Below are 26,472 nucleotides of genomic sequence, written 5' to 3' on the forward strand. Positions count from 1 at the left end.
CTGGCCTGCTGGGATTTGAAGTCCAGACCAGGCCTGGGGGGCTGGGATAGATGCAAGGACCTACGCTCCCAACCTAACTGTGTGTATATATGTCTATTTGTGTGTGTGTGTGTGTGTGTATGCGTGTGTGTGTGTGTGTGCACAGTACACATACAATGTGGGTGTGCATGTAGGTGGGGATCCAAGGTTGGCATCAGACGTCTTCCTCAATCACTTCATGTTATTTTTGGAGACAGTCTCTCAGTGAATGAACCTGGAGCTCACTGATTTGACTAAATCGGTTAGTGTAGGGGCCCGCCCTACAAGCTGGGGCTTCCCCTACAGGTTAGCCAGTAAACTCTAGGGGTCCTCTTGTCTCTACCTCCCCAGATCTGGGATTACATCATTGCGGGCACCACTAAGGGCATTTTACATGGGCGCTGGGGATCCAATTCAGTCATTCTGAATTAAGGAGCCATCCCCCAGTGCCTCGGCCAGCAGCTTTATTAAGAGCCTGCTTTGTTTCACATAGATATTGCGGTACTTATGCATTGCCCTAGCTAGTGGAAGACTGACCAGTGTTCTGTATGTCTTTCTTTTTATTAGGGAAAATTATAAAATGTGCAGGTCTGTCATTAAGTGTATATTAATTCATTAATATATTAATTAATAATATATAATAATATTATATTATATATACTATTATATCATCATATTATATATTGTATATATTATTATACTATTATTATATAATAATTGTTATATAACTATATTATATAATAGTTATATAATTAATTAATATATTAATTCATTGCCACTAAGTACATTCTCTCTGTGGTGTAGCCACTACCGCTATCCAGCTCTGGAATTTTCCACCACCTCAAGCTAGAATTCTATAGCCATTAAGCAATTAGTTTCCCCTGATTCCCCCACCTTCCAGCCCTAGTGCTCCAGTCTCCACAATCATTGCAAATTTGTCTATTCCAGATCATTCCTAGACATGGACTCTTACAATATTTGTCCTTTTATGGAGGCTGACATTGCTTAGCATGAGGATAAATTCCTTCACATTGTCGCATTTGATGGAGCTGACTCCTTCCCATGGCTGACTAGGCCCACGGTGTATACGAGCCACTCTGTGTCTCTGTTCATATGCGGATCATGGGCTGCTGGATTGTCCACTTCAGGGATACTTCCAAAAACCTGGAACCCTGAGTGTGCCTAGGATGGTCCAGAGGCCCCTTAGTGGCCAGACACGGGTGCTGAGCTTGCAGGTGATAAACCTCAGCTGTCCTCTTAGCCTAGGGTGAGCCTCTTCTTCCCATGCTGACCACACCTAGGATCTGGTGTTCTTCCTGCCCTTCCACAGCCATGGTGTTAACTGGGGTCTCCAAGGAGCCTATCTCACCATTGGCTTTTAAGCATCAAGTTATAGCTGGAAGTGAGGCCTGGCCTTGAAATTCTACAGAATTTTAAGTGGCTCAGGATGGGGGAACCATGCTGGTGGCCTGGGGCAGCGCATACCAAATGGCTTCCAGTCTCTGTGATAGAAACCCCACAGAGGGGTTATGCGTACTTCCCACAGTCCCTTCTCAGCCTCAGTCTGATCTCCTACCACCATTTGCTTATTAACAGTCCTTCTCCCACCTCTCCCCTGTGAGAAGACGCTGTGCTACATAAGGACCCTGTGCTTGAGGGAGAAGGCCTCGCCATAATGTGTGTTACCCTTCTGCCTACCCCGGCCCATCCAGGAGGAGGGGTTTCCATTGTTCCTCACTGAAACCAGTGTGGTTGCTGGGGACTTAGTTAATAAGAGTATATAATTCTTTGGTACTCTTCCACTGTCCAGCCTGTCCCTCAGCTGGTCTGAGTGGCCACAGGAGAGCTTGGCTAAGCCCATTCTTAGGTAACCTGCCTCCTCGCTCATCACCAGGAAATGAATGAAGCCTGATGTTCCCTGTTCTCTCTTCCAGCCAGAAGAGGAGATTCTGGTCCCCGCCTCAGTCAGTCTCTTGGAGCTCTGGGGCTACTCATGACCATTTTTCTTTTTCAGAACGGTTAATCTGGAAAACCCAGTGCTGCAGCAGGTGCTAGAGAGGAGGAACGAGGTCCTGTGTGTGCTGACGCAGAAGATTGTGACCACGCAGAAGTGCGTGATATCTGAGCATGTGCAGACGGAGGAGAAGTGTGGAGGCATGGTGGGGATCCAGACCAAGATTGTGCAGGTGCCGTGTCCCAGCTCGGGGACCTTTCCTGGAGTCGCCCTCAGCTAGAACTTGTCCTGCAGGGAGTTAGAAATGGGACTCAAGCTGGCTGTAGTAAACAAGATCTCCCTGACTCAGGCAGCTGAGCTCTTTCAGGCATCTGGTCTCAGTTACCGTGGGACCCAGGACCTGAGGGGGTTTTGAGCCTCGGTCCTTCCAAGAAAGTTATGAAGTAGAAAGGAAAATAATTCTATGATTGGGGGTCACTGCAACATGAGGAAGGGTCACAGCATTAGGAAAGCTGAGAACCACTGCTCCAGTGGCTAGCTGGGTCTGGACCAGGCCTGGCCCCTTATGGAGGTAGAGTGCTTCTGTCAAGGAAATTGTTTAGCCAGGCACTAGGTGGGCCAGGAACAAGAGGATCTGTCTGTCTATCATTTACTGTTTCTTCCAGATTCCAAGCTGACCCTAGAGCTGGTTCATTAGCCCTGAACTTCCTACAGCTGACTTCATGGCCTCTAATCGTTAACAGTTTCCTTCTTGGTAGTGCTGGCTTTTTCTAGAAGACTGTATTTGGCAGGGGCTGGTGGACATGTAGTCTAAGTCTAGGTCTGGGGCTGCTGGGTAGGCAGGTGAGCAGCTGGACCATAGAGGGGGAAAGACCTGAAAGAGGCGGCTTCAGCTGGCCCTGCTGACACTTCTGCCTATGGTCACCACCTTCTGAAGCTCTGGTCCTGGGAGTTGGTATCCCAACTGCTGCTGCTGCTTCTTTTGAAGCAAATCCGCATGCCAGGGGCAGATGGCTAATCTGGGCTGTCTCTAGTGACTGGCCAACAAATAGATCTCTGGCTTCCTGTTCCTGGGTGTACTGCAGGAAGGGTTTGTTCCTGCCCGATACTCCAGTCCTGCCTATCCATCTTCCTCCTATCTCAAGGTTTTTCTTCCAGCCTCTCCTACGTCTCTGCTATGTCTGTCTGTGCACAGAGCATTATCCGTAGATGTGTGAACAGCTCAATGAGCATTTCCCAGCCCAGCTTTATCCTGTTGGGATTTTCTCTGGGATTTTAAAATAGTTTCTCAAAGCCGGAGAAGGGAATTGGAAACTGAGCTTGTTTACCGGCAGTCACATATCCCTTAGCCATGCTCTGAGTTACACACCACCAGGTAATTCGTTGGTGGTGATGTCACACCACGGAGTAACTTACACAGGCCTAGATGTCTGCGGGGGTTCATGGTGGACCTGAGGGATGCAGTGAACCTAAGATGCATGAGGTTGCTGCCAGCCTAACTGAGCATAGTTTATAATTTCCTTCCTCCCTCCCTCTCTCCCTTCCTCTCTTCTTTCCTTTCTCCTTCCTTACTTCCTTAAGGAATATACTCTTCAAATGCTGTAAAATGGTTAAAGATCTGGCCTAGTGTGCATGAGTCAGTAGTGTAGTCATTTATCCTTACCATGTGTTCTGTGCTGACAGCGACTATAGGTGCCCAGGGGAGCTGTTACCAGCATCGCCATAGACACGAGTGATGCGCTTTGCAGTGGTGTTACAGTGCTCATGATGGGACTAGGAGGCAGAAACTTTTTGGTTCCATTAATCACCTTAGTGTGGGACCACAGTGGCATAGTAATTGATATGTTGTCAAAATGTGTCCTGTGTCGTGGCTTCCAACGTCATGGTCTGGCATCTTACCCACACCACCAGGTACCAGTGCTGGCTGTCTCCTTCTCTTTCCTTAACTCCGTGGCTATTTCCTCAGAATTCTTGGAAGGCTGGGCCTAGGGGTGACAGGAAGAAGCCAAGAGTCTTCTTGAGTATTCAAGGGGTGTATGGTTTTGCCCACAGGTGTCAGCGATGGAGGATGGGACTGTCATCAAGGACTCCAGTGTGGTGCTGGAGATCCCTGCTGCCACCACCATTGCTTGTGGCGTCATAGAGCTGTATGTGAAACAGGATGGCCAGTTTGGTGAGTCCTCATGAGGTATATGCCCTGGTAGCAAGAGAGAAGAGGCAGGTAGCAGAGGTCTATGAGAGTGTCATAGGATCTGGGGGGCACAGGGGAGTTGGCTGCATGCACCTCCTGCTCCTCAGGCATCACTGAGGCTGTGGGAGGAACATGGGCTCTGGAGCCAGCCAGATATCCTGTGAAGCTGTTGAGTCTTCCCCAAGTTAAGGCCCAGCAGAGTTACATTTAGGTTGCCACGACAAAGCACCATGCCCGAACAGATCACAGAAGAAAGGGTTTGTCTGGGCTTACAGGTCGAGAGGGATGGAAGGCTATCGCTCTGGGGGAGCAGCGGATACGACAGCAGGAAAAGGATGCTGAAAGCTCGCATCCTTTACTGCAAACATGAAGCAGAGGGAGCTGGAAGTGGTGGGAGCCCCTAAACTCTCACATCCCACTCCCAGCGAGCGACACACTTCCTCCAAGGCCACAGCCCTCAAACCTCCCCAACTAGTTCCACCTACTGAGGACTAAATGCTCAAGTGCCCAGGATTGTTGGGGACATTTCTCATTTAAACCTCCACAGGCCACCTACCCAAAAGGGAATGAGTGTCCCTGGTGGCCCTGGGTGGAGCTAAGCTAGTCGAGGTCTGGGAAGTGCCCAAGATGGTGGTAACTCAGCAACCACCCTGACTTCTCTGTTAACATCGTCCTCACTGGGGCTCCACGCTCCCTCCCAACACGGAGCCCATACTGCAACCTGACCTTGCTCTGGCATCATGTGTCATTGTTATTGGTAGAAGAAAATGAGGGCTGTCCTTTTTTAGAACGTTCTGCTTACTCTAGATCAGTGCTTCTCAACTGCTTCAACCCTTTGGGGGTTGAAGGGCCCTTTCACCACTGGAAAATACAGATATTTACATTACAACTCACAATAGTAGCCAGCTTCCAGTTATGAAGTAGCAGGGAAAATAATGTTACAGTTGGGGCCACCACAACATGAGGAACTGAATTAAAGGGTCATAGAATGAGGAAGGCTGAGAACCACTGTGCTAGATGCTCAAGGCCCCTTCCCTCTTCCCAGCGAGACTGCTACCTGATGGCTTTGTTGGGAGCAAGAATGGGGAAATGTAACATCACAAACTGTATTAACCCTTCTGGGTAGGATAGTGATATTATGGTTTTATCTGTTGGAAGGTTCTTCTGAAATGTCCCAGTTGAATTGTCTGTCTGAGGTTTGCTTCCAAAATGGCACAGGAGAGCGTGTGTGCTGAGGGTAGAGGTAAAGGCATCAGTTGTGACAGTCAGTGCGACAGTCGCTGAGTCTGGCCGATGAGCAGCTATGGTCATTGTAACTGCGCATGCTTGTTTAGTGTGACCTCTGACCTCAAGAACAGACTACGCAGTGCCTGTCTGCCGCTCTCCTGCCTGTCTTTGGTGAAGTGGGTAAGGGGAGTAGAAGGTCTCTGTGAGACCATGCAACACGCTGTCCTGCTCTGCTGCGCAGGTGGGAAGCAGATCACTACTAACATCATCTAACTCATGTACATTCGAGGGTCTGAACAGGCATGGGACTAAACACTGACCCCATCCACCGCGCGCACACTGGCTTGCTCATCCAGCCAAAGAGAAGCCTGTGCTTTGGGGCGTGGAAATGACTGGCCTGAGCTGACAGAGAGAAAGTGGCAGTTTTAAGAACCCAAGACTGTTAGGTAAGGGAAGCTCACTGCATCTAGTTCACAACATTTTAAAAAAAAAAAAGTTGAGTAGTCTTATGTAGCCCATCCCGGCTTTGGACTGGCTAACTCCTTATCCCCCTGCCTCCACCTCTGAATATGGGATCACAGACTTATGCTACCACCCTCAGATGCCCCCCAACACCCATGCACTACTTCTTTCATTTTCTCCTCCTTTTCTTTTCCTCCCTCCCGCTTCTTTCCCTTTCTTTTCTACTTTCTCCTTCCTACCCCCATCCCTGCTCTGCTTGTTTGCACTCAGACACCTGAAGGTGACCTGATTGTTCTCAGTACCAGCATGTGATAAGCCGAGTCGGTGTGCACTTGTTCGGTCCAATCGGATGTGAATGGTTGCTCTGGGGGCTTCGTAGGTAGATTTGACTGATAGATCACTGTGTTACTTTCCCATTTTCCTGAGGCTGTTGGGAAACACTGTAAGTATCTAAGAGTACAATACTATGATAGCATATCCACAATGATTACCCCAACCACACTGATTTACCCAACCAGTACGTCACATAATTTGTGTGTGTGTGTGCTTGCATGCTTGCATTTAGGTTATATTAGTTTTAGTTGGGACCTTTGTAAATGATCACATTTATTTATTTGTGTTTCTGCGTTATGTGAGTGAGTGTGTGTATGCATGCCATGGCCTGCCTGTGGAGGTCAGAGGGCAACCTGAAGGAGTCAGTTTTCTCCTTCCACCATTTGGGTCCTGGGCACACAACTCAGGTTGTCAGGCTTGGTGGCAGTCACCTTTACCCACGGAGCCACCCTGCTGCTACACATTTATCATTTTCGATAAGAACATCTGATAACGTCACAGGCTGTTTTGCAATCTGCACTGCTCTGTTAACCACAGCCAAGTCTGCTTCCTCTACCCAGTGGAGGCTGTGCTCCCTGTCTGCCCAGCGCGTCCCTTTCTCAGTCTCAGGGAAGCACTGCTCAGCTTTTCTTCTGGAAGAGCAGCATCCTTTAGACTTGGTGTGAGTGAGGGAACATGCTGTTTACCTTTCTGTGTCTGACTCAGGTTCCCCCTACAGTATTTCCCGGGTTTGTCCATGTTGTCCTACGTGATAGAATTTTGTTGGTTCAATGGCTAAGTCATACTCCTTTCTGTAAATGTGCCATGTTCTGTCCGTCTGTTGCTGAGTACATAGGTTAGTTTGAAGTCAGATAACAATGCGGCATCACTGTTGATACTGTGAACGTCTTGGTTTATTTTGTTGTTGCTGATTTTGCTTTTAGATTATTTTATGTGTATGAGTCTTTGACCTACATGAATGTATATTCACCATATGTATGCCTGGAGGAGGTCCCAGAATCCCTGGAACTAGAGTTAGGGACCCTCGTGTGGGTACTGGGAATCAAACCCTGGTTCTCTGGAAGTACAGCCAGTGCTCCTGACTGCCGGGCTGCAGCCCTTTTATTTCTCATTCCCCGGGCTCCCATTTAACCCTAGCATTCATTTTAACCCACACATTTTTTCCCATGGCAACAGCATTACTAATGCTTGTTACAATTCTGGATATTTGATGCCAGCCCTTCTGTCATAGCTGGAACTTTGGGTCATGTAGGCAGCGTGTTTCTGTTTCCTCTACTTCATAGGCCCTGACGATCACTATTTTTCTCTGCTTCGTGAGTTTCACTGTTCTAGAGTCTACATATGAATGCAATCTCACAGCGTTTGTCTTCTTGTGTCTGGGGATTAACGCTCTTCAGATCTCTGCATGGGTCTCCTTTTCGTGGATGAGTACTATTCCATTGTGTACACGTAACTGCAATTGTTTTTATCAACTCAGTTCTAGTACATTTTAATTTTTTATTTAGCTTCTGTGAATGTGTCATTTCTCTAAGGTCCTTGAACACGTGGCTCATGTGAGGAGATGGCTATGAACTCTGGGAGGATCCTTGGTGGCTAGAGACCAGGCAAGAAGTTTTTTCCTGTCAAGCTGCCTATAGCTCATTTGGGGTGGCCTGTTTTTCCCAGGGGCTTCTCTTTTCATGCTTTCTGATTTCTGCTGCCCCCCTTAATCTCCATCACTGTCTTTGGCTCATTTCTCATGCCCTGGTCTTGGAGGCAGCACCACACCTTTGCATGTTGTGACTGGGTCCACAACGACTTAATAACTGCTTTTCCCCTTTGCTACCCATCTGTAGTAATAAGGGGAGCGGCAGAGCTGCGTTCCCAGCACCCCGGCCGCCTGCTCCGCTAGCTTATGCCCCAAAATAATTACACGGACACTGTATTCTTTTAAACACTGCTTGGCCCTTTAGCTCTAGCCCTTACAGGCTAATTCTCACATCCCGATCAACCCATCTCTAATAATCTGTGAGCACCGGTCTTACCGGGAAAGATTCAGCATGTCTAACCTGGCGGCTTGCTTCATCGTGTGCGTCTGCCCGGGAGCGTGGCATGGCGTCTCTCTGAGGCATCTGCTCCCGAGAGGAGAGCTGTGGAGTCTGAGCTCACTTCCTCTTCCTCCCAGTGTTCTGTTCTGTTTACTCCTCCCACCTATCTTCTAACCAATGAGGGCCAAGCAGTTTCTTTTTATTTAACCAATGACCTTCCTCCATCACCCATCTGCATTTCCTATCACTCCACACGGAATGTTCTGATGTAGTCTCATCAACAGACCTGTGGGAACTGGAAGGAGATGCCTGCCCACACTTTCTGCCTCTGGCAGGGTTACTGTGGATGGCTTTCCTAGCTGTCCTATAGGAGCTGGAAGGAGATGCCTGTCCATGCTTCTTGCCTGTGGGAGCTGAAAGGAGATGCCCATTCAAGCTTCCTGCCTATGGCAACGTTACCCTGGATAACCACCCTAGTCATCTTGTAAGTCACTGTGAACCCACCTCCACCCTTGTGTTCTCAGCTGCCATGAAACCCCCCCCCCCCCTACACACCTCTCACAGGTCTAATCAGAGGCACCATCCATCACTGTGGAGCTGGGTTTGCTCTTGGGCAGCGACCATGTGCTCATTCCGCAGTGTGAATCCTCCAGCTATCTGATGCCCCCAGCAGTGACACTGTCCTCACCCTGCCTTCCAGTCCCACGCTTCTGTCAGGGGCTGTGGGGACTGAAGCAACTCCCTTCTTACCCAGCATGTCCGATGTCTTCTTCTGTCTTGCAGTGTAGTTAGTAGTGAGGATTTGAAACCATAATCAGAGCGTTCCATTCACCTGTTCAAACACTGTCTGCGGTGCCTCTGTTCCCAGCATGAACTTTGCCACACAAGTATCCCCAGCTTGATCTCTTATCACCTACACCACTGTCGTCTGGTCTCCCCAAAGTTAATCCTTGTCTGGAAACACCCTGCCACTCTCAAACCCTGTGCTCCAATGCTCTTCTTGTCTAGAGTATCTAGATCCTGGCCCAGAGAACTTCTGCTGGAAGGTGGCTGCTTGGGTTCTGCGATAGCCAGGAGCCCTTCTCTGGTTCTCCTTCGCCGTGATGTCACTAGGATGTGAAACCCAAAGGAGTTTACAGTGAAGGGATGTGAATGTGGTGGAGAACAGAAGCTCAGGTTTTCAGACCCTTCTCTGAAGTGGTGGCACACCCTCCAGGAGACGCAAGGTTCCTCCTCATCTCAGAGGACAAGGACACAGAAGGATCCTTTGGGTACTCCTAAGCTTGCTGTAGTGCAGACGCGGGGCTATTTTGTCTGCCACGCAATGCTTCATCAGACCTAGTGTGAAAATCCTCAGGAGGGCAGACATGGTAGCATACATCTGTAATCCCAGCACTTGGGAGGCTGAGGCAGGAGGATCTGGGGTTAGAGGTCAGGTGGGGCTATATAGCAAACCTCTTTACTAGTTCTTTTTCTGTTGTTGTGACAAACACAGTGGCCAAAGACAACTTGAGGGAGAGTGTCCTTTGGCTTCTAGTCCCAGGTAAAGAAGAGTCTGTCATGGAGGGACAGAGGCTGGGATCACACTGGATGATCATAGCTCAAGGTTGTACCTCTCAAACGATGCCACCAACTGGGAACCAAATGCACAAATGATGAGCCTACGGGAGATACTTCTCATTCAACCCAGACTGTCTCAAAAAGCAGATGCAAAGAAACAAACGCCTTTCTTTAGTCTTTTAGCACAGCCTGAGCTATGGAAAGGTGACAAGATGTGGGTGAGCTGTGCTGACCCATGTCTGGTGTGGGCTTTTCTCCCCACTACAGAATTCTGTCTCCTCCAAGGGAAGCATGGTGGCTTTGAACATGAGAAGAAAGTTGACTCTGTCTACTTGGACCCCTTGGCCTACAGAGAATTTGCATTCCTGGACATGCCGGATGGGGGTCAAGGGACCTCTCCCCAGGATGGGCCACTACACGTTTTAAAACAAGGTATGGCTTGCAGCATAGTTATGGACAGATAGAGAAATGGACCCTCTTTCCCTAGAGGTGATATTATCTTCGAGGTCTCCTTGGATCTTAAGGAGGGCCAGTTCTTGGTTACTATTTTGAAAAATGGAAAGAGACCCTAGGGGGGTCAGTGTGGGAGGCCAAGGAGTGTGCTGTCCAGGTGCCTGGCAGTTTTCTTCCCCTGGACCACAGAACCTGACTACTGAGAATGGCAGCAATGAGCAGAGCTGGAGACCCCAGGGTCTCTGTCACTTCTGCCACATCCTGGGCTTCAGTGCATGGCAGCTGCTCTTTGTCAGCATGGTGAATGCCACGGAAGTGCCTCACCCACATGACAGAGGGGCCATACCCCTGAACTGGCCATAGCAATTCTCTTTGCTCCACACAGCTTGTTGCTTCAGAACTGGTTTGCTTTGCTGAGTGCAGGAGAGCAGTGTGCAGTAGGGGGAACTGGGTGAGGAAAAGGAGAAACGAGATGAGGTCAGAGCTCAGAAGCCAGGGCTGGCTCAGAATATGTTCTACCTTGCATAGCAAGAAACGAGCTTCCTCCCTGGGGCATCCCTAACCAGAGGATGCTGTTCCTGTCACAAAATGTCAGTGTTGGAGGACAGGGTGATGGAGACCTGGGTTTAAGGTAGATCTTTCCTGGGACAAGAGTTGACTAAACATGAGGTGTCTACTTATAAGATGTAGTTGTGACTGAGCTGGAGTTTGCCCTGCAGAAGTGGGTGAGGCAGGAACTCCCTTCCTCCGCTCCAAGCTGAGCTGCCCATCCTATTGGCTGGGTACCCTAGGAACCTGGGATGGTGGCAGGTGTAGCTGGACCTCTGGCCTGGTATTTGAGCCCTCAGATTCTAGGTTAACCAGGACAGCCCTTCTTTTTAGGCAGAGTCTGGAGAAGACTGAATTGTGTTCCAGGGGAGGGTTTGAAGATGTGGCTCAGGAGTTCTTTGTCAATTGCTTCCTAGACGTCCACCAGCAAGGCCATGCATTTCTGTATCAGCTTGCGGCCCACTAGGAACGTTTGACTGTCCTCAGGAAAGAGGACTATAGGGCACAGGCTCCCAGGCCTCCTGTGGAGGGTGTAAGCGGCATAGCAGAGTGCACTCTGTGCTCATCTTGAGCAGGAGTGGAAGGCACGGGGAGGGAAGTGGAAGCCATGTTTGCTGTGCATGTTGAGTGCTGACCCTTTCACCATGCACTGAAAAGGAAGCATGCCAAGCAGCAGTGCATCACTAGACAGTGCCAGGAAGGACGTGTTTAAGGACCAGTGTGGCTCATGCTTATTGATTCAGTCTTGAGGACGTATTCCTATAGCTACCATGCCAAAGAAGAGCATAAGTGGCTTCCAGGAACTACCTGGTCAAGCTTAGCACTGCATGGGCAGAGACAGGTGAGGCCTGGGGTATCTCAGTGGGCTTCCCTGTCTCCGTTTCCTTTCTTGTAGCTTCCCGGATTCTTGAGAGCCACCCAGGGTACTGTGTATCTCCGAGCCCCACAGCTGATTCTGAACCTGGAGTCCTTTGGAAGGACTGGGAGGCAGGTTGGGAGCTAGGCCTGACCCTGCATCTGCTCTGCTTCCACAGTGGCTGCACACCTGGAGAGAAGCTTCCATCCCTTTGCAGAGTTACCTGCCCAGCAGCAGATGGCGCTGTTCTGCCTCCTGCAGACAGTCTTGTTTGACGAGGAACTCCTCAAGGCTCTGGAGCAAGTGGTGAGGCAGCAGGGGGTAGGGGAGGGAGAGAGGGAAGAAGGGGTGGGGGTGAGAGGCGGGGAAGGGTGTTGAGTTTGGGTCTGTACCTGGTTGCTCTTAGAATGTGCACAGGCTAGACTCCTTAGGATGGCTTTGGGATAATTTGAAATTAAGTTTCACCATATAAACTTGTAGCTGACATCAGGCAGAGAGGAATAAGTGACTTTCTTAGAGCTATAACACATGACCACAGGCTTGGGGCTTTAAAATATCAGAAATTACTCTCTTCCAGACCTGGAGGGCAGAATCCAGAATTGACAGTGGCAGCAGGCCCATACCTCTCTGAAAGATCCCGGGAAGAATCCTTGTTCCCTGCAGTTTCTGGGGGCTCCTGCCATTCTTCGGCGTATAGCTGCTCCACTCTTACTCTGTCCTGTCCTCCCTTGTTTGTTGGGGTCTCCTCTAGACACAACACTCATTAAGGATCCCCATTACTAGGTACAGGGTGCTCTTGCTTTCAGACTCTCACCTTATTGATGCCTGCAAAGACTCATTCCAAACAGGTCCCATTCTGAGACTGCAGGGGGACACTCATTCAGCTCGCAGGGAAGAGGCTATGTGATAGAGCTGTCAGCCGGCAGTCCCATTTAGAACAGATAAGTAGGTATTTATTGCTGTTTTGCAACAGCCAGATTTTGAGGGAGATGCCAGCTGCTTACCCTCTATGAGCTCAGATTTTTTTGTTCTTAATGAGGCTGAAGCTTTGAAAATTTTCTTTTCATTGTGATGTTTTTCGTCCTTCTTTTCCTATACTGCTCGAATGATTTAGGTGTCCAGAGAGCCACTCATATATTATCTTCCCTCTTGATCTGAGACTGTGTTGGAGAGCTTGGTAACCAGGGGGCAGAATTGCAGTTGTCCAAACAGTCCAGTTTGCCTTCAGGAAGGACACAAATGTTCCAGTCCCATGACTTTTACTCCATAAAATAGCTCCTTCCTAGGGGAAAATGTCAGGCTGGTCCCTTGTGGAGAGAGTCGCATCTGCCCTGTCCGATGCTGGCAGAGCATCAGCTTGATGGTGGGTGTCAGAAGGGACATGACATACTTATGGAGTACAGCTAGCTCAGGGGTCAGAACAGGCCCATGGGCAGTGCCATCCCACTCCAGAGCAGCCCTGTGAGGAGGGACAAAGTTGCCAAGGCAGGCTGGGGGCACACTAGGTTTAGAGGTCTGTTTCTAGTGTGAGATCCAGGAAGGAATGTTGCTTTTATGTTCCATTCATCAGTTTAGTATGTAGCCGCTTGTCCCTGGTGTCTGGTAAAACTCCATAGCCTGTCTTGGTCTGAAAGGTTCTTTCTGCCCAACATTTCCTGCATGACTCTTTTCCTTTCCTTGGGGAAGGATAGCACTTGGGCAAGGCTCACCTTAGTGTGTCCTTAGGAGGAAATTTAAGCCCATGGATAGCATCAAAGTACAGGAAAGGGCCCAGTGCTTGCTTTACCTGGAGGTGGGGAAGTGCACGGGGTATTGGGAACGTGGGGTAGGGCCGAGGCTCAGTTGAGCTGCATTTCAATGGGTTCTAGCTTCACCATAGTCTTTCTTCCCCTTCTGCGTTGTAGTGTGATGATATGGCTGGTGGCCTCTGGTCCGCACAGGCTGTCTTGCTGATGGAGGAGCTGACAGACAGGCAGAAGCAGGACCTCACAACCTTCCTGCAGCTGGTGGGGTGCAGGGTACAGGGTGAGCGTCCTGGCCCGCAGGATGAGGTCAGCAACCAGAAGCTCTTTGCAACAGCCTACTTCCTGGTCAGTGCACTAGCAGGTATGGAAACCGAGACAAAAAAGAACAGGGTAATGTCTGCCATGATTGGGAAATGGTGTTGCTTTCTGTATGTGCCAGGGACACAGAAGCGATGATGACCAAGGATGCTTTGGTACAGTTGTCTCCTTCCAGTCCTGAAGATAAGAGGTGGAAAGCCAGGGAGAACCCTGCCACACTCCGAGGGATGACTGTCTTACTCAGGGAGGACTACCTTCTGGTTTCCTCACTGGAAGTCCTTTTCAGAATGCAGCCTGTGATCCACAGCAGGGTCACCTTCCTTTGGAGGTGTTTGTCCTTTCCTTCCTCCTTGCACACTTGTGTCCCCCTTCAAGGTACTCTCAGGGTTCAGTGTAGTGGTGTGTTATGCACAGGTGAGGAGGCAGGCTGTGGCTGTGTTTCTGCATAGGTCTTAAAATGGTTTCCCAGGGGGAGTGGATTTTAGTTACTGTCAAGCAGAGCCCACCATACAGGAAGGTCTGGTGGTACCCTCTGTGAAGCAGCTGTAGCTATATCTCATCCTTGGAGGCCCAACTTCCCTCCAATGCATGCTAATAGGCACTGGGGTCCTGATACAGGGGCTTTCTCCCCTGTACTACAAAGGGAAAGGCCCAGGGAACCTTCAGTGTTTAAAAATGAATCAGAAAGAATGTTCCAGCTTGATGTGCTGATGGATAAACCCTGTGCCTTGTTCTTAATCAGAGAAAGTCTTTGAGTGGCTGACTGAGACCAGATATAAGACATAGGCTCTGTGAAACTCCACCTAGAGCTAGACCCATGTTAACAGTGAACATGCTTGAGTATAGACTTTCTGTCAGTTTGTGAGAAGGCTTCTTATATATCCTACACTACTTAAGCGTTTCTATGTAGAATAGCCCATGGCTGACAGACTATACCAGTCACATTCTCCCTGGCCTTGATATAGTTCTGTTGCTGACCATACAAGGGGTTTTAACACAAAACTTATTTCCATTTGGAAGCTGGATGCAGGGGAAGTTTTATGTGTAGCCAGCATTTACATCAACCCTGCTCTTTCCACTGATGTTATAACAGCAGCCACAAAGGTTGGCTGATTTAAAGATCTTTTGATAGTATTCTAGTTAACCCTGGACCCTTCTTGGCCAACTCTTCCAGACAGCATGGCGTCCTAAGATCTGGGGATAGTGCTGGAATAGAAAGTAGTTCTCTTGGGCCCTGACAGTGTTTATTTGGCTTTATCCTGCTTAGCCGCTTCCAGCACTGCCTGTCTCCCAGAAAGCTTCCTCTGCCCCTTTGACCATGAGCAAATCTTGGCAAATCCAAGATCTCAGTACCACAGAACCTCATTTGTAACTGAATCGCTTTTCCCCTGACTTCCTGGGCAGCCTTATACTGGGCAGCCAGGTAGTTAAGGGAGGACAGAGCATGCCTGGCCTAGGACATGCACCAGGGTCATGCACCAGGGTCATGCATCACCCTTTGTGATGTGCTCACAGCTCTGTTAAGCACCTCTAGGGATGAGGGATGCAGTAGTGATTTCATGAGGCAAGAGGCATTCTGGAAGGTGAAGGGGTTGAAATGTGTCAGTGCTTGGTTGACACTACATACCCTTCTCAGCCCTGTGCCTTCTATCCTCTTCTTGAAGTGGAGTGAGGGCCTCCTTGGGGACATATGAAAACTGAGCTTCCTCAGAGGCAGGGGCATGATCACACTGGAAGGTTGTGTTAGGTTTCTCTGGTGGGATCACCTAACAGGGCTGCCCCTTCTTTCAGCAGCCTTGTCCTTTTGTCCTCTCTGGGTCACAGCCTATGACATGTCATCTGTAATACAGCTAACAGATGTAGGTGGTCATGAAGTTCATGAGTGGTCACTATACCAGGTGACTTAGCAGCTCCAAGGTAATGCGCTGAGGATTAGGTTCATCTCAGCAGCTCTTATTTTATATGGGAAGTATTGTATAGATGCATGAATGGCACTGACTTGAATTCTCTTTGGCAGGGTCGTCTGGTGTAGCTCTAGCCTCTCACAATTCTGTCCCAACTTTGTTGTGCCACTGATTAGCCCTGTTGGAGCTTTCTTTCCCAAAGGGACTGGTGGCATGATGGAGCCCTTCATGTTTATGTGGTGTATATGACATGTATTCCTAAATACCTTCTAGTGTGTAAAATTGACAGGTTCCTAGAGAATACCCCACGCTATGGTCTTGAATGTTTATATGTTACATATTCTCATGCCTGTAAATCCCAGTACTTGGAAGAGGTAGGATTATTGCAAATTCAAGGCTATTCTGGATTACATAGCAAGAATATGTCTTAGAAAAGCAGAAACAAAACAAAGCTTCCTGATAGACGCTCCAGCCTAGTTAGCTGGAATGGTTCTAACCATTCAAGCACTGCTTTTTTTGAGCCAATTATCCTTTCCCAGAGTCCATGCCCTTCTTTGCTAACTGCAAATTCGATGTCAAAGAACATCTTCTAGTGACTAGATTCCCAGGGAGATCCCTCAGATCACCAGCACTGCCTTCAAATATGACCACACTCTTGTTCCTGACAGTCTGTGTAGCTCTGGCTGACTCAGAACCCAGAGATTCTGCCTCCCAAGTGCTAGGATTAAGAGTATTCCACCACTCCTAGGCCAGTCACACTTACTTTAACTGGTGGTAGCAAGGTAATGAAGTATAAGTTGGACACCACCTAGGGATGGCCGAACTGTTCTTTCTTTTTAATATAAGGGCTCACTGTGTCTCAGGCTTGTGATTCTTCTGCCTAACCTCTCAAATGATATTACAACATGCGTCACCATGCTTGGCTTCCACAAACTTGTTTTTGACAGTGACCATGACCATGATGCATGTCTTCTACAGAAATGCCAGATAATGCCACAGTTCTCCTGGGGACTTGCTGTAAACTTCACATTATTCGTACGCTGTGCCACCTGGTAAGGAACCTTCAGCTGGGACAGTGGGGTGGAAAAGACTAGGGATGATGAGGGATAGATGCTATGCAGCTGGTATAACACCTCTAGTTTCTCAGCTTGAGTGTGTAAGCACATATCATTAACATATGGGTGGGGGGATGTCTGAGGTACAGAGCAAAGTGTTCAAAGAACTGGCTAGCAAAGCAGCCTTGTGTGCCAACTCCAAATGCTATTCTTTCCTCAGTTTGAGACTTTTGGTACCGAGAGGCCCAACACCCTGCTGTTGGCCACTGCATTGTGTGGCATGGTTTGAAGCTGCTTTGTGTCACATTTCCCAGAAAGCACTCAGGGCTGTTCTCTGAAGGAGACATAGCTTCTCCCATCCTCTTACAGTAGCAGTACCACTGCAAGAGCAGATCAGTAATGAGTCTAACCGCAGAGTGGAGCAAGTTCTCAAGTTCCAGAGAGGGCAGTTAGCAGAGACCAGCAACAGGCTGCCCCAGATTGTCCAGAGGCAGCTTCTCTCACACAGCCTGTGCTGGTAGAGGACCCTGGATCACTTGTTTTAAAGTCTGGTATAGTGCCAAGCCCCCATGTTACCTCACAGCAAAGCTGGCAATGCAGACTGCCCAGATAGGCCTTCTTACGTTCTGCATGTCCTCTGGGAATACCAAAGCATATAGGTGGTCTTAGATGTTGTTCTGTATGTAGGATGTGTCAGAAGCCAGGATCACTAGGTATCTTATCACATAGCTGGGCTGGTGCCATCAGAACTGACCACAGAGTCCGTGCCCCAGGGGATACTCAACTACTTGGAAACATGCCACAATATCTCAGACCAGCTGAGGGTGATGGCTGCTTGTGTAGTTTGATTATAGAAATGATATAATTGTACTAATTGTATGAGATGATGAGCAAAACAGCTCTGTTCCCTCTTGCAGCAGTGAGTGTTCAGCATTTCCAAAGTCTGTTTCTTGAGTATTTAGGGACTAATTGAAGCCATTCAGGAAGTACACAGAGAAGAAACTCGTGCTATGGGAGCCAGGCCCTAATGAACTCACTTAGCACTCTTTGCAGTGAGCTCTGGCTCTGATTTTGGCTGATGTTCCAGGACCAGCCAGGAACCAGTTCCAAAAATGGATGGACTCCTGCTGCCTGCAGATGCACTTGCCTGCATTTGGAGCTGCTCAGCAGACAAAACAGGTTTCTTAAAAGGAAGATCGCCCTAGGTGTCCTCAAGTAATCTCTGTAGATTTCCCACTTCAAGACTGGAGTATTGTGTACGTCTTAAAGTGACTTACCTAGAAAAGTCACACAATCTACTCACACTCCGGCTTGAAGGTCCAAGTGATGCTGAGTCTTCTTTAAAGTTTTGGACAAATTGTAAGATACACTATTCACATGCTGTGGACTGGTAAGAGGGTAGATTTTAATCAGTCGAGAAATCTAGAAAATAAATATTCCCAAAGGATGCAGAGTAGCCAGGGCAAAGGTTCTTGAAGCAGAAAACAATTAATAAATGACAGTACCTATACCTGAGTTCACCCAAATACCCAAGAAATTCTAATATTGCCATTTACATTAATAAACAAAACAACCAATGACCACTTGGTGGCAATGGTGAGTGTGTACCTACCCCAGAGCAAAGAAAAAACTGTCAGCAAAAAAGTGACTGGAACATTAAACGATGTAGGGAGTACCTGTTGGACATACCCTGCCCTTCACTAAACCTGATGCTGTCTGGAGAAAGAATAGAAAATGGCTGTAGGCCTTATCATTCTGCAACTGCCCAAGCCAGAGGACATACAGCTTAATGTTCACTCTGAGAAACCGGCTTGTTTAAACAGGGCTCCAAAGAAGGTGATCACCTTAGTTGGGCCTCCCATAATCAGCAAGACTCTTACCTTGTTATGGACCCTTTGTCCTGTGCCCACACTAGGTGGAAGGCAGTGTTGACAGCATTTTGCTACTTCAGGCTCTGAGGTACCATAGTCATATGCATGGGGGCCATCTCCTCCTCACCCTACAACCTTGAGGCTGTGGGGCTGTAGATGCCTGTGAAGGCCTACCCTCACTTGCACCTGTCTATCACGAGTTGGCCAAGTTTCCAGGTAGGTCCTACAGCTCCAGGAATCCAGCAACCAGGGCCCCAGCTGTCAGTGATACTTGCACCCAACGACAGTGAGAACTTTTTGTGCTTACAGCTTTGGAAATGTAGCTGCTGGTGCAAAAAGCCTCAGCACTACTCTGGCTTGTAGCTGGAATCACATCTGTGGTCTTCAGCTTCATGGCAAACTATGCCACAAGTTGGCCACTCCACTGTTTACTCTTTGCATGATCTCGATGTTTCCACCCTTGCCTTGCGGCCACAGACACCAAACAACAGGCTTGCATACCACTCATATTAAGCCGTGGCACACAGGGGAATTATCCCCAAAGTCCTGCACCTCTGAGCATGGAAAACAGAACTATTGGGAAGACCCAAGGAACTTAACTTCCATAGTCCATTGACTTTGGATTAGAGTTGCTGGTACTGAGTAAAACTTGTGCTTATCACCTTGGTCCTGGATGAGCTATAGTCTCGATCCCACACATCAACAAAAGTGGCCATAAAGCCCCAGAGACTTTAACCACCCCCAAAGGACTAGGGAAGAACTCCTTTATGTTTCAAAACCTTAAATCCCATGGTTACTGGAGATATTTACCTGGTAAGACCTGGAGAAAGGGGCTGGTTCCATCCTGTGGCTCTAGAATTGTGGGTGTTGGTGCTACAGACTCAAGCATCTTCTACAACTCATGATGTGTTCTATGTTCACCTGGACAGACCTAGGGATAGCTCTTTCTGAATCTCATACCAATGAGTCCATAATGGCTGAATGCACTCTTGGAAGCCTGTGTTTATGGCAAAGCCCTACTGTGGTCATCATTGTTGCTGTACCCCTCAGCCCTAATGACAGGAACCAAATGAGGCACCGCACAGCAGCTACACGGTTGAGTTCATTTGTAACTGAAGCCCGGGCACCTATCCAGCTGACAAAATGAACAAAAATTCCTGCAGAAAGTGCCTCAAAATATTGGATGTTCCACAAATGTACAGGATACAGAGAACAAGCCAGCCACAAAGAGAATAGCTGTTCTCCTCTAAAAATAATCTCTGAGAAGGAAGTCTGAAGAGTTTACAGTAATGATCCCAAGGAAACATTAATGAGCTCCAAGAGAATATAAACAAAGTAACACAAAGAAGCAAAAAGCAATTTGGGATATAAATGAGAAATTAAGAGTTTGAAATCTTAGTTAAAATATAACAAAGACTATTAATTCTGGAGCCAATATATCCAATCAGTGCAATAAAACACACAAAGCTCTGAAAATAGGAAGTAGCACAAGGAAACCCTGCAGAACCTAAGGATAATCCTTCCAATTACTTCAGTAAGACAAGGGGACTGGTGTGTGTAATTGAGAAAAGCTACAAGGTATCTAGGACAGAAATAGGTGAAAATATTTGCACTGTGGGGATTCCAGATGGGGAAGAAAAAAGGCATTTAAAAACTAGTTTCAGCTGGGCGGTAGTGGTACATGACTTTAATCCCAGCACTTGGGAGGCAGAGACAGGCATATCTCTATGAGTTCGAGTGGAGGTCAACCTGGTCTACAGGAGCTGGTTCCAGGACTGGCTCCAAAGCCACAGAGAAACCCTGTCTCAAAGAAAACCAAACCACAAGAAATCCATTCACTGATGTATGCGTATGGTGGTTTGAATAGATATGCTCCCCATAAGACTGACTCAATGTGTTTGAATACTTAGCCCATAGGAAATGGCACTATTAGGGTGTGGCCTTCTTGGAGGAAGTGTGTCACTGTGGGGGTGGGCTTTGAGGTCTTATATGCTCAAGCTATGCCTAGTGTGGTACACAGTGGATTCTGCTTCCTTTGAATCAAAATGTAGAACTCTCAGTTCTTTCTCTATCACCATGTTTGCCTGCACACCACCCTTCTTCAGCACCATGTCTGCCTGCATACTGCCATGTTCCACCATGATGATAATGGACTAAACCTCTGAAACTGTAAGCCAGCCCCAATGAAATGTTTTTCTCTTAAAAGCTTCCATGGTCTCTTCACAACAGAAATCCTAGCTAAGACAGTATATTAAAAGGAACTGGGAAAAAAAAGCAACTAAATAGAAATCAAAAGTAAGCAGAAGTTACACCTATAATCTCACAGGGTAAAGTGGACTTTAAACAATCAGAGAGAGAATGCAATCACTATGTATTCATAAATAGATCAGTTCAGCAACCAGATACAGAAGGGCAAATACATATGGGTCCAACATTACCAGTCCAACAGCCAGAACAACTGTAGATGTGCAAGAAGGGAGACGAATACAGGTATAGTCAGGGACTTCCTTTCCTTTTCCACTTTGGGCACATTTAGACACAAAATGAAACAAACACTTCAGTCTAAACACATGAGTGTTACCAAGTTACAGGGCGTCTTAACCAGCAGCAGTAACAGCAAACTCAATCTTACTAGAAATATGTACTACTCAGGACTAGAACATGTTAGGTCACAAATAAGTCTCAATGCATTTTTTTTTTTAATTTGAAGAGTGTAAGAGTTGGTTTATTGTAAAAGAAATCAAGAATAACCAGTTGTCCACATTCTACCTATGACAGCTAAAACACATTAAACCCTATTATATCAGGAATAAGAAAGGGCACAAGACAGACTACATAGAGGCTGTGAATCAAACTCAGTGAAAGGGTGCTCAGGGTTCTTGTAGTGGTACAAACGATTTGATGACACCAAGGTACTGTCAGGCTCCATGGGGCTGCCAGACATTGGGGTGTAACTAGCCAAATGATTTTGAGAGACAAATACAATGTTCTTCGTTTGTTTTCGGAGACAAGGTTACTCTATATAACAGTTTTGGTTGTCCTAAACAGTTTGGAACTAGCTCTGTATATCAGGCTGGCCTCAAACTCAGAGATTCGCCTGCTTCTGTCTCCCAAGTGCTGGGGTTAAAGGTGTGCACCACCACTGTCTGGTATATACAATGTTGTGGGTGAACTTTTAGGAACTATCTTGAAGAGGAAGAAGTCTGTAGGTTTCTATCAAGGTCCCACCCTCCTCTAAGCTAAAGCCAGTCTGCTGATACATAGCATGTAATCTTTTGCCCTTGGCGTTTTACCCTTCAACAGCCTTACTATCTGCATGTTAGCCACATACTGCATTACCCATCTGCTCAGTTTTGAATTCAGTAGAACTTTAGTGTTCTAAAGCCTGTGTCAATGTTCACCCCCTTTTCCCAAGACATAATCCAGCATGAATCTTTCTGCTAGTTTTTTTTAAAGTATTATTTACATGATGAGTGTGTTGTCTGTATGATCCCCTCAAGGGTCAGGGAAGGGAGTCAGATCCTTTGGATCAGAAGCCACCACCATGTGGGCACTGGGAACCAATAGTCCTTTAACTGCTCAGCTACGTCTCTGGCTCCCATGGGCTAGTTTCTGAATAAAGGCCTTAGTAGTGGTTCTCAGCTTTCCTAATGCTTACAACCCTTTAATACATGTTGTAGTGACCTCAGTCATAAAATTATTTCATTGTTTCTTCATAACTAATTTTACTACTACTATGAATTTGATATGCATCCATAAGTTGAGAACCGCTGCCTTAGAGTCAATGGCAATGAATGAATCATTAGATACAATATATTGGTAACTAAATCTTTTTGTACACTGAAGTTCTGCACTCATTAAATCAAAGGACCAAAATACTTAGATTTTTTTTAACTGAAAAAAGAAATTGGTGTATCTAATCTGAGTCTTTTTTTTTTTCATAGCAGTTTAGCCTGGAAGAGATTTTTTTTTTGTCTTTATAAAACCCTTGAAACTGATAGAGGTGTTAGTTGGTGACACTATAATTCCAGCTACCACTTTATAGCTTCTGTTTAAGGATTCATTCATGCATATTCCTTAAAAAAATACTCTTTGGAAACCATCACTATTCCCAAAGACACGTTTTAGGAATCTCTCTTCTTGCATAAATAAATAAATAAATAAATAAATAGGCAAAATCATGTTCATCTCCTCTTTGCTAAACCCAACTATCCACATAATTCTAACCTTGTCACTTTACCAGTTAACGCATGACCTCACTGTATTTCAACCCCGAAGTCCATTTTTAGTATAGGAACTATGAATATTAGCTATCTTTGGTGACCACAAGGGAATAAAATAAAAAAATAACAAGAACAGAAATTATAAAAATGCATGTTCCTAGTGACTAATAGATAACTGGAGAAATTCTAGAAACAAATGCAAGGAACACAACAAAATCCATGATCCACAGCAAACATAGCAGTGAAAGGCAAGTTTCGAACAAGGCATGTATCAGACAACAGAAAGATCTTAAGATTGTAAGCAACTGACTGCTGTGTAGTAATATGGGCAGACAAGGCAGGAGGATCATTGTGCTTTCCAGGCCAGCCTTATCTGTACAGTGAGTTACAAGACAGCCAGGGATACATACTGAGACCCTTTATCAACAACAACAACAACAACAACACACACACACACACCAAAAAAAAAAAACCCCACAGAAATCAAGAAAACAATCTGGTGTTTTGGAAGGAAAGCAAAATTGTCACAACAAATTAGGTGTGTGCGCTGGTAGCAGTTGGGCACACTCTGAGATGGACGGAGACATTACACACAACAGAAGCAGAGGATCACAAGGAATGACTGCAGCAACTGCAGTGCTGCAGAACCGGAAACCTATGCAGATATGTGTATCACAGCTAGCTGAGTCAAGCAAGTGTCAACTCTAAACAGGCCAGCAATGAGAGGGAAACAGTAACTGAAATTTCCTAAAGATAGGCTAGGAATTGAAGAGCTAATTCCAATGCTGCTTCCGTTATTTGAAGGTGAACTCGGAGGAACTCTACCAAATGCATTATCCGGATACCCAGAGGAGACGAGACAACCACAGACTCATGTACAAATATTCTCAATAAAGTAGTACCAACTGAACTCAATAGCATCGCAAAATATAACATACCATGATAAAAGTATTTACAATCTTCTGACAAGGGACTTCTCTGGATAATATAGAAACTCAAAAGGCCATATACCATAAAAACAATCCAATTAAAAAGTGAGCTAAAAACCTAAATGGATACTTCTCAAAAGATATACAAACTGCAAGTACATGAAAAAAACAACAACAACCCACTACTGTCTCTCTGATCACTATGGAAACACAAATCAAAATTGCAATGTAGTAGCATATCATCCTCATTAAAATAACTATCATCAAAAAGATGTAAGAAATGTTAGAGAGGATGTAGAAAAAGGAAAACTCTTATATACTATTGGAAAGGATGTACTTAGTACAGCCATTATAGAAAACACAATGGAGGGCCCGAGTGCTGAAACTTCTGAGTGCTACCATGTCTATCTGAAGATGAAATATCAATAGATGTGTACTCCCATGTTTGCTGAGCCTGTTCACATAGCTAAAATGTGAAAACAACCCAGATGCTCCCCAACAGATGAAGGCCAAAGAACACACAGATAAATGCACAGAATAGTATTCCCTTATAATAAATGAAAACATGTTATTTATTGGTAGCAACATGGCAGAAACTGGAGATCATTGGTAAATGAAACAGGCCAGACACAGGACATACACTCTCATGCATCTGTGGAAATACTAAGTCAAACTCTTGGAAGAACAGATTAGAATCATGACCACTAGACTCAGATAAGAAGTGGGGAGGATGGCTGAAATTCTAAGGAGTTTCAAACCATGGACAGGTGGGATACTTCTGGATCTTCTTTAACAGGGTAGGTTAGAGATAAACCACCATATTTCACAATAATTACAAGTGTATGAAAAATTCAACACAAAATGGTGTATGGAGACAAAAGTTCTTATTGTCTGATTTTTATTACTGATTCTATATATGTACTGAATTACCCTAATATACCCCATAAAATGTACATATTTATCAGTAAAGCCAAGATGAATCCTTATATGTGACATACAAAAGGTTCATGCTGATTTTTCTAACCTACTGGGCTAATCAGTTTAGAAGGTGTAACAGAATGGGGAGTCACACAGGAATACAGACAAGGAAGAGAACAACGGGCTTGTACATGTATCTTATTATGGTCACTGGTTTTCCTATCCTATTTGAAAGTTTTTAAGAAACATATCTAAATTGGATTTTCTGGGACTTTTTTTGGTTTACATTTGTTTAAATTTGTCATTCCAGCTCCATGCTCTGTCTGGTGATAGGGTATGTGATTTTGAAGACCCCGCCTTGGCTCCTCTGAGAGATACTGAGAGGTTTGAGATTGTGCAGCGTTTGTTTGCCTCTGCTGACATTGCCCTGGAGAGGATGCAGCTGTCTGTGAAAGCCACCATCCTGAAGGACTCTTGCATCTTCCCACTAATTCTTCATATCACTCTAAGTGGGCTTTGCACTCTAAGTAAAGACCATGAGTAATGTCTTTGTCAGAACTACGTGCTACTGACCAAGGCTGAGTACTTTAGAGAATTGAGAAAATACTGTGGGATTTGGGTCCAAGCATGTTAAAAGATGGCCAGTGAATTCCAAAGCACAATAAGTGGTGACTTTCCACACTAAATGCCTGCAAGCACTGTGCCAACAGTCAGTGACCCCGGGAACCATGGTAAATCCTAACATTTGAGTTACTTGAGGGAAGAGTCAAGGGCTTTGTACTTCATCCACCTGTCACCTTATTTTACACTCACTGCTGTTATACAAAAACAGAAAAAGTCTGAGACTTCAAAATTCATCTCAGGCTGTGAAAGCTGTAGGAAAGCAATTTCTCCTCACTTCTTTCCGACATGCTGTCTGTAACATAGTGACTGGGAGACTGTAATGCTACTTGAGCATATGAAACAAAATTGTATTAAGGACATCTTATCTTACCCACCTCAACATGGGGACTTAGATATATTCCTTTGATTTGACTTTGTTATGCTTTGATGAACATACTATGTCTGGAGCAATTCCAGTGGATTCTGGGAATTTGTCACATGCTGCCATTTCTATCAAAAGAAATTCTGAACTATGTATAGTTTGCTATTTATTCTGTTTTGATGTCCTTCTGCTTCGGCAGATTTGGACAGTTTCCCCAAGCCTCCAGATTCCACTCAGAGTATCTGTTATTATAGACCAGACCCAATGCCTCTGGACTGAAGCAGCAGGGAGATGCAGTTTTTACCTTCACTTCACCCACATGGCCCCTTCACATTATGAGGAAGAGTAACAAAAATGAAATAAAATAAACATAGACTCCACCTTATGCAGCTGTCTTTTACAGGGCTATACCAGTGGGACTGCTCAGAAATAAAGTGATCACAAGTTAGGAAGGAAATGCAAATGTATGCAGTTGTGCAGAGTTGGTGCTGTGTCTCATCTATTTCTGATATAAGACATAAAAAGCATGCTATGGACAGAACATATATGAACCTACAGGTGGAAAACACACATGTATATGCATGGGAATGCATGTCTAAAGTTCAGGAGAAACCTGGAAATGGAGTATTGCAATTCAGGGACTTTGTGACTAGGACAAAAGGCAAAAAAAAAAAAAAGTTATTTCCTCACCTTTATAATCTGGTTAGAATTTTGTATTATTCTAATTAAGAAAAAACCCCTGAATGATGGTTCATATAAAATAGGAAATATAAAAGGGACTGGAGACAGTTCAGTAGTAAGTGATGTACAAGCATGGAAACCTGAGTTGGCTCTCTGGCACGCATGTAGAATGCCAGACATTTGTGATCACACCTGTAATACCAGCACTGGAAG

At 46.1% G+C, this 26,472-nt stretch overlaps 1 protein-coding gene across 2 annotated transcripts in view; it reads left to right on the forward strand.

The window, feature by feature from the left end:
- The window catches only part of Gsdme (gasdermin E), a 62,606-nt gene extending 36,297 nt beyond the window's left edge, over positions 1-26,309 (forward strand). Inside the window, exons 4-10 of one of the 2 annotated variants that reach the window (XM_041640550.1) lie at positions 2,033-2,204; positions 4,025-4,145; positions 10,040-10,204; positions 11,809-11,936; positions 13,535-13,736; positions 16,576-16,649; positions 24,904-26,309. In XM_041640550.1, coding sequence (XP_041496484.1) covers positions 2,033-2,204; positions 4,025-4,145; positions 10,040-10,204; positions 11,809-11,936; positions 13,535-13,736; positions 16,576-16,649; positions 24,904-25,137 — 1,096 coding nt within the window. In that variant the 3' untranslated portion in view covers positions 25,138-26,309. Of the gene's footprint in view, positions 1-2,032; positions 2,205-4,024; positions 4,146-10,039; positions 10,205-11,808; positions 11,937-13,534; positions 13,737-16,575; positions 16,650-18,832; positions 18,944-24,903 lie in introns of those variants that run through there. The other variant, XM_041640551.1, reaches the window with a different exon arrangement.
- Positions 26,310-26,472: the final 163 nt, after the last annotated feature.

The sequence above is a fragment of the Microtus oregoni genome, unplaced genomic scaffold, assembly GCF_018167655.1.
Source record: "Microtus oregoni isolate MIOR12 unplaced genomic scaffold, Mior012 000064F_ref0000363, whole genome shotgun sequence".
Taxonomy (NCBI): domain Eukaryota; kingdom Metazoa; phylum Chordata; class Mammalia; order Rodentia; family Cricetidae; genus Microtus; species Microtus oregoni.